The sequence below is a fragment of the Berghia stephanieae genome, chromosome 7 (assembly GCF_034508935.2).
Source record: "Berghia stephanieae isolate SIO BIC M18660-M18661 chromosome 7, UCSD_Bste_1.3, whole genome shotgun sequence".
Classification (NCBI taxonomy): domain Eukaryota; kingdom Metazoa; phylum Mollusca; class Gastropoda; order Nudibranchia; family Aeolidiidae; genus Berghia; species Berghia stephanieae.
Genome location: NC_088366.1, coordinates 8,316,958 through 8,326,327, shown reverse-complemented (window position 1 = coordinate 8,326,327; position 9,370 = coordinate 8,316,958). Strand labels below are relative to the sequence as shown.

Sequence of the window (9,370 nt, the reverse complement as noted above, 5' to 3'; positions counted from 1 at the left end):
TGTCATAACACTAGACCACATAGCCGCACTTTAAAAGATTCAAATTCCTAATTTGTATCCCCTTGTCTTAAAACTCAATTTTCCTTATCTATCTCTTTCTGACACACTCCATCCAATGCACCTATTTTGACTATACATCAAAGTCTCATCCAGGCACAATCAAAGTAACTCGATATGAAGTATACGCTTAAACATTTACATTGTACACAACTACAATAATAATTATAATACGTAGAACATAACCGTAATAGCGAGATGATATAAAAGGAAAAACAATATCATCTTTCAAAAAAGATCCTATACATTTGACTGCCTTGCTCCCAGCTAAGGATCCCCACTAGGACCAGGAAATATAACGGAACAATCTCAAACCAAAGCAAAGACAGAGAGACACGTGGAAAGGGAAAACAGATAATAATATTATGAGGTATAGAAGACACAGTAAATTATGACCTGCCCTCTATGGGAAGACACAGTAAATTATGACCTGCCCTCTATGGGAAGACACAGTAAATTATGACCTGCCCTCTATGGGAAGACACAGTAAATTATGACCTGCCCTCTATGGGAAGACACAGTAAATTATGTCCTGCCCTCTATGGGAAGACACAGTAAATTATGACCTGCCCTCTATGGGAAGACACAGTAAATTATGACCTGCCCTCTATGGGAAGACACAGTAAATTATGATCTGCCCTCTATGGGAAGACACAGTAAATTATGACCACCCAGGAGACAACAAAGCTGAACAAGAAGATGGGTATCGAGAAACAAACAAGATTTAGGCTGAGGAAATGTTTGGGTACAAAACGTACAGTGTTGTGAAATTTGTTCTGATATATATATATATATATATATATATATATATATATATATATATATATATATATATATATATAAACATTTGGAAGATAATTAAGATTGTTTGCCTTCTACAACTTCCTGATGAGAGCAACGCTCGATAACAACGTTATAGAAGTCAAACAATCTTAATTATCTTTCAAATGTTTAAAAAATAGCTCCTTTTATCCAAAAGTTGAGCACTATTATTTCATGATTTTTGTTTTTATAATTTATATATATATATTCAAATGTGTTATATTCATTTCTGTTGAATCCATTCACGCCAACGGTTTTAGACAGCTTAGTCTACACGTCTTTTACTTTCATTGCTCGAGTTTGTGAGTGATAAGAACTTGGGACAATCTGTGAATAACAAGGAAATTTTACAATCACCTCTAATGAATTGTGACACATTTATTGTCTTAGAATGGGAAGTCTTAGGTTTCAACGACTTATAAGAAGAAAACCCCCCAAAAAAATAAATAATGATAATAATAATAATAATATTAATAATAATAATAATACTATAATAATAATAATAATAATATAATAATAATAATTGTAATAATAATAATAATTAATAATAATAATAATAATAATAATAATAATAATAATAATAATAATATAATAATAATGATAATAATAATATAATAAAATAATAATAATAATAATAATAATAAATAATAATAATATATAATAATGATAATAATAATAATAATAATAATAATAATAATAATAATAATAATAATAATAATGATAATAATAATAATGATAATAATAATAATAATAATAATAATAATAATAATAATAATAATAATAATGATAATAATAATAATAATACCAATAATAATAATAATAATAATAATAATAATAATAATAATAATAATAATAATAATAATATAAATAATAATAATAATAATAATAATAATAATAATAATAATAATAATAATAATAATAATAATAATAATAATAATCTAATCTTTATTGTACCCCTAAATGGCAATTTGTCATTTGGTTTACAATGTTTGAAATTAAAAATACAATAAATAAATAGATACATCTATAAAAATGTTCAAAAGTCGCATATCTCTAGTTATAGATAGTATGCGCTTGGCTAAGGAGGTCACAACATTGCCATCAGGAAGTATAACGGACCAACAAACAAGACTTTGTATAACCATGATCGTTAATAGTCTGGTTAATACAGTTTAGCGAGAATTACTCATAAACGTGGATGGCAAAAAAAACAACAAAAAACAAAGACCTGAGTGACGTCAACTTCGAACTATCTATAATTAATTTTTGTATCGCCTGAACTGCAAATCTACAACTAATTTCCCCATCATTTTATTTATTCCTGGCGCTGACAAGCCGTAAGCGCAGTGCTACCAATAAAAACAAATTAAAAAACAAAACAAAAAAAACAAACAATTGAGCTTGTATATAGCGCCATATCCACTAAACGTGCTCAAAGCGCTTTACAAGAACATAATAATATTGAATAAACTAACAAACAAACAAATTAACAAACAAACAAACAAACAAACAAAGCGGCTATGTGGTCTAGTGGTATGACACTCGCTTTCGGATCGGAAGGTCCTGGGTTCGAGCCTCGCGCTCAGCGCATAGTTGAGTCCTTGGAAAAGGCTCTCTACTCACATTCTCTCACCATACTCAGATGTAAAATGAGTACCTGGCCGTTAACAGCGTTGTCTTTGTCCGAAAAATTGTAATATTGTCTAACAGGCTTCATGTCCCATCTGTCACAGTAAAGATTGTTCACAATTATCTTATTAAATTTTATTTTATTAAGAACTGAATTCATCTCACTCCAGTTATATTTCGGTAGGCTTAGATAAACTTTACCTTCTAATATTAGATCGTCTTTCCTTTTATAGCCTTCCCTCGAATTAATTTCTAATTAGTGAATACTTTTCGTTCTACATTCTGTCACGTAGCCATTTATTATAAAAGCTGATAGGTCTAATATTCTACACTCACTTTCTCTCCACAATCTATGCCGGACGGCCAGTCACTCTATTCCTATATATATATTGTAAGATTTTTATCTTTTGGGACTTTGTAGATATTATATCTACACCATTAAGACGCCGGAGCTTTTAACTTTGTATAATCTTCAAGGATCAAACCCAAGCCCGCTGTACTACACTATAACCTCTTACCAATTGCCTGGAAGTGGAATTTTACGAGTCCAATCCTATTATCAGAGGAATAGATCATCCAAGCCCATCAACTGCCTGGAAACGTAAACTTACGAACCTGACATATTATCATAAGTTACGTAAAATATTCATATCTCTATTTGTAACTGCCACGATCACTGTTTATCTCTTTTAATTAAATTTCATCATTATTTTTATTTCATTGTAAACAAATCGTTAATTGTTTTTCATTTATAGTAACTAGTAAATTCTGGGGCCTCATTCTACATATATCTTTATGCATAGTCGAGTAGCTCTTTACTCACTTGAGACCATGACATTTTGGAGGGGACACATATAAAGAATTGAATTTATTTAGTTACTTATATCTATTTCATCTAACTTTAAAGTTTAAATTGTAAAACTCTTAATTGCCCCACTTGATCATATTTTAATTGAACTCCCTATTTACAGGATTAATTTTTTTTCTTTTTCATTTCTTCATTTAAATGGAATAGCAATTTATCCATTCATTCTTTCATTCAAATTGAATAGCATTTTATTGATTCATTCCTTCATTCATTTATTCATTTATAAATTATTCATTCATTCATTGTTCATTCATTTATTTATTCATTCATTCATTCATTCATCCATTCATCCATTCATCCGTTTATTCACTCATTTATCCAATCATTCATACATTTATTCCTCCCTTCATTCTTTCATTCATACATTATCCATTCATTCATTCATCTATTCACTCAGTTTTTCATTCATTCATTCATTCCTTGTCCACTTTGTTATTATATCACTCATTTCATTTTGTTGTTTGCCTCATTCATGAATTGTTTTCAATATGTTTACATTCCATAACGATTCATTCACCTGTCATCCAATCACTCAGTGTTGTGAACACATTTTGTAACTATTGTAAATCTTACGATATTTTATTGTTTTGTATTTCAGACATCACTGTTAAACACTCTTCAATGCCTAATTACAATTGTTGAACAACCATTGAACAAGAGAGAGGTCCCAGCCACGAACTGAGTTGGTAAATATATCCTTCATTATTCTCTTTTACATGAGTTGGGCATCACATAGTAACTATAGACATCGTGATTTGTTTCGCATAGTGATTTGTTTTAAATGCATTTTTGGCATACTACTGTTACCGAAAACCACTTATATATTATGTTCTGAAAAGTGAGTCTTTAAAAACTAAATAATAATAAAAGGAGTCTACTAGCCGTCGTGTTATATTTAGTGATAGATAACTTGGGATTGTTTTGGCATCCTATTATTGTTATCACACTCTAGTATATTAGCGTCATTGCGAATAATTGTACACAAACTAACGACGAGTCACACACATTGGTGATACATTTTTCGTAGTAACATAGTTTAGAGTACACGCGATTGACACATTGTTATTGACACAAGTCATAATAACTCCGCATTGTATTGACACATTGCTTTATAAGATATAACGATAAAAGGCATCAAATTCAACATACATAATAAGTTGAAATAAGAGAGAGAGATTTCTAAAAATAGAACAGTTCATTCCAGTAAGTGTAAATAAATAAAACAGTCAGTAACAGTATCCTGTCAATATAATATATATAAAATATCGTAACTAATTTATTACAACATGGAAGCATATAAAAGATACTTAAGTCTCGCAAAGGACTTAGAAATACCCCAGGAAAGAATATTTTCATGGTGCGAAGAGAAAGTAAAAGAAGAAAAAGAACATGAAGAAAGAATTCGTAGAGAAGAAAATGAAGAAATAATTCGTAGAGAAGAAAATGAAGAAAGAATTCGTAGAGAAGAAAATGAAGAAAGAATTCGTAAAGAAGAAAAAGAACACGAAGAAAGAATTCGTAGAGAAGAAAATGAAGAAAGAATTCGTAGAGAAGAAAAAGAACACGAAGAAAGAATACGTAGAGAAGAACGAGAAGAAAGAGTCCAAGAAAGGGAACTAAAAAGACAAATAGCATTAGCAGAAGAAGAAACCAAAAGGACCCAAATGATGCTGGAAATTGAAAAAACAAAAACCGGTCATGAAAAAAAACATAATAATAGTGATGAATTTTTCGTGAAACTTCCACGCATGCCAACATACGATGAACGATCAGACTGTTTAGAATCCTTCTTACACCGATTCGAAGTTCAGGCTAAAGGTTATCGTTGGCCAGAAAGCAAATGGGCCACAGCCTTGATTAACTGCTTATCTGGAGAACCGCTAAAAGTTTTCTATACCTTAACAACTGAAGATGCAGATGATTATGGTAAAATTAAAGACGCTCTACTAAAAAGATTTAGATTAACGGAAGATGGCTACCAGGAAAGGTTTCACACTGCAAAACCGGAAAGTGGAGAAGACTTTAATACATTCGTGAACCGAATTACTCAATTTCTAAATCGGTGGCTTGAGTTGGCAAACGTAAAACAAGACGACTTTGCAGGCCTTTACTATCTCACGCTGAAGAATCGAATCTATCAAGCTTGCAACCCAGATTTAGTCGCATTCTTTAAAGAGAGAAAGCCAGAAAACTTGGACAAATTAAAAATCTACGCAGAAAACTTTAACAGCGCACATCCATTGACACCCCTTAGCAGAACATTGAAGGAACCATACTACGCTGCCGCTGCTCAGAGTCCAGGTACACCTAAAGTTCAGTACTCAAATAGAACGAGCCGATCAATCACTCGGAACACGCAAGTGAAACAGGAGGGTCATAGTAACAAACCATGGAACAAACAGTTCAATAGAGACCATAGCCGACCCTATCAAAACAAAACAAGAAATAGCACTGGCAATAATACTGAGTATAAGAAAACCAACAAACCTATAATTAAATGTCAATATTGTGGAATGAAAGGCCACACAGCAGACAAATGTTACAAAATCGTGGGATATCCAAAAGAAACTGCAAATGCATCACTCCAAACAGGTGTAAACAATCAGACACGAGTAATGTCAGGAGAAAATATAAATGTGTATTGCGTGAAAGGTATGTCACTTTTAACACAAACTCACAAATCAGGATCGCTATTTTTTTGTGAAGGCAAAGCTAATGGAACTGATTGCAAAATATTGAGAGACACAGGATGCAGTACAGTAGGAATAAAAGCATCTTTGATCAATGACGAAGACAAAACTGGAAAAACGGTACAATGCATCACATTCAGTGGCACAGTCGAAACCTTTGAAACAGCTAATGTGTACATAGAAACCCCATACTATACAGGAATAGTGGAATGCTGTATACTTCCCAACCCCGTCGCTGATGTTATTGTTGGCAATATAAAAGGTCTTAAAGACAACCCAACAGATGTAAAAGAATGGTCATTAACCCAAGAAACAGCTTGTCTAGCAGAAACAAGAAAGATGACTAAGACAACAGAGAAGCCAATGACTATTTCTCTAGAACCACAACAATTTGACAGGAACACGTTCATTGAAGAACAGAAAAAGGACCCGACTTTAACTTCATATTTCAATATCGCAAACAAAGGGACGAAATCAAAAGTTGAATACATCATTGAAAAAGATATTCTGTTCAGGTTACATAGGAAAAGAAACAAAATAGCTAAACAACTGGTCACGCCGAGTATTTACAGAAACAAAATCCTTGGAATAGCGCACGATTCAATAACTTCTGGACATCTTGGGAGCTCTTCCACATTTAAGAGAATATCCGAGAATTTCACATGGCCTGGAATTACTAAAGACGTCCGAGAATATGTGAAATCTTGTGACACATGCCAAAGAAGAGTCGCAAAAGGCAGAATACCGAGATTGCCATTAGAGACAACCCCAGTTATTGAAAAAGTTTTTCAAAAAGTTGCAATTGACATTATAGGCCCTTTAACAAAATCAGATAGAAACCATACACACATACTAACACTAGTCGATTACGCAACCAGGTGGCCAGAAGCGATAGCATTGAAATCAACTACATCGGATCACATAGCTGAAGCATTGATGACAATTTTTACTAGAATAGGCATACCAAATGAGACACTGTCGGACAATGGACCCCAATTTACATCACATATGATGCATGAAACCATGAAACTCATGGGAATCCAACACTCATTCACAACTCCCTACCACCCCCAAGCAAATGGTCTTTGTGAAAGATTTAATGGCACTCTAAAGAATATGTTAAGAAAAGTGTCAGCAGAAAAACCAGATGATTGGGACAGATACTTACCAGCAATCCTATTTGCATATAGAGAAATACCCCAAGAATCTACAGGCTACTCCCCATTTGAGTTGATGTATGGACGATCACCTCGCGGCCCGATCAATATAGTAGCCGACATTTGTAAAGGGAATGAGGAGGACAATAACGAAATTATGTTTGCTTACGAATATGTAAGAAACCTGAAAGACAGAATAGAGGACACATGTAAGCTAGCACAGGAATCCGTCACTAAAAAAAGCAGAGAAATACAAGGAATACTCCGATAGAAAAAGCAAGTCAAGAAAATTTGAGATTGGTGACAAAGTACTAATACTCTTACCCGATGACTCGAGTAAACTTTTAGCTACATGGAAAGGACCATTCAAAATAACAGCAGTAAAATCTAATGTTAATTACGAGATTAAAATTAACAACACAACAAAGACATTCCATGCAAATATGCTAAAAAAATATTTTGATAGAGACACAGTGTCGCAACCTATGTTTACTAATATCGAAGCTTCAAATGCAGGATTGATCATACCGTTGGTCATGGGACACAGACACCCGAGACAGAAAAACAAACAAAAATCGCACAATTGCAACCACCTAAGACAAAAAAAGAAGTACGCAAAGTACTTGGGCTCCTAAATTTTTACAGGAAATACATTTACAACTTCGCGCACATCGCGACACCGCTAACAAATCTGACAAAGAATGGGTCACCGAACAAAATTGTTTGGACAGAAGCGTGTCAGAATAGCTTTAACCAATTAAAGGCATTACTCTGTTCAGAACCAATTCTTAAATTACCCGACATGTCAAAAGAATTTGTTGTAAGAACTGACGCGTCTGATAAGGGCATCGCAGGTGTACTATTACAGGAACATGAGGGAACTCTAATGCCTTGCTTATATGCAAGCAGAAAATTATTGGACAGAGAATCACGATACTCTGTAATAGAGCGTGAAGGACTGGCCATCGTCTTTGCTTTAAAGACATTCAGCAGATATCTACTGCTAAAAGAGTTTGTGGTCGAAACGGACCATAAACCACTCACGTACATAAGAAATAACAAAATGAATAATAGTAGAGTACTAGGGTGGAGTCTATTTTTGCAAAATTACACTTTCAGTATCTCTCACATACCAGGTTGTGAAAATATTCACGCCGACCTACTTTCTCGATTAGTGTAATGACGTGAGAAGGGTATAACTTAACCTCCCATGCATACTGTTAGTTACCTCGCAAATTATGCCAAATCAGAACACACAAATTCGATAATTTTATTTGTAAACATGATGACCCAACTTAATGTAACATTGAGTATTGTTTGGATATATATACCATACCCATTCATGATTTGGGAAATCTTCTCTTTATCTATTATTGTTATGAATTTTCACTCATTTATGATTAATAATTGAAATGTCAATATTCCATTTACATTTTCATTCATTTCATTCAGTAAATTACCTTCATATCATCGACTTAAATCATGCTTCATTGCCATCACTATTGTTTATCACAATGATTTGTAATCACAATCTTTCATTGTTATTGTCACCCATTCATATACCTACGTTAATATAAACATTTCCATGTCTAGTTAATAAATAATTTAATTGTAGCACAAATCATAACAATGGATTAATGCTAGAGTATCATGATAGTAAATTTACTTCCGTTTGTAAAATCTATCTTTCCCATAATGGTTAAAGAGTATATTTTAAACGTGGGTGGGGGTGTCACAGTAAAGATTGTTCACAATTATCTTATTAAATTTTATTTTATTAAGAACTGAATTCATCTCACTCCAGTTATATTTCGGTAGGCTTAGATAAACTTTACCTTCTAATATTAGATCGTCTTTCCTTTTATAGCCTTCCCTCGAATTAATTTCTAATTAGTGAATACTTTTCGTTCTACATTCTGTCACGTAGCCATTTATTATAAAAGCTGATAGGTCTAATATTCTACACTCACCTTCTCTCCACAATCTATGCCGGACGGCCAGTCACTCTATTCCTATATATATATTGTAAGATTTTTATCTTTTGGGACTTTGTAGATATTATATCTACACCATTAAGACGCCGGAGCTTTTAACTTTGATTGTATAATCTTCAAGGATCAAACCCAAGCCCGCTGTACTACACTATA

General features: G+C 32.9%; 1 protein-coding gene across 1 annotated transcript in view; it reads right to left on the bottom strand.

Annotated features, from left to right (window-relative positions):
* Positions 1 to 1,057: 1,057 nt before the first annotated feature.
* Positions 1,058 to 9,370, bottom strand: part of LOC144976633 (uncharacterized) — a 65,828-nt gene continuing 57,515 nt past the window's right edge. Inside the window, exon 32 of the mRNA XM_078920931.1 lies at positions 1,058 to 1,206. Coding sequence (XP_078777057.1) covers position 1,206 — 1 coding nt within the window. The 3' untranslated portion in view covers positions 1,058 to 1,205. The remainder of the gene's footprint in view (positions 1,207 to 9,370) is intronic.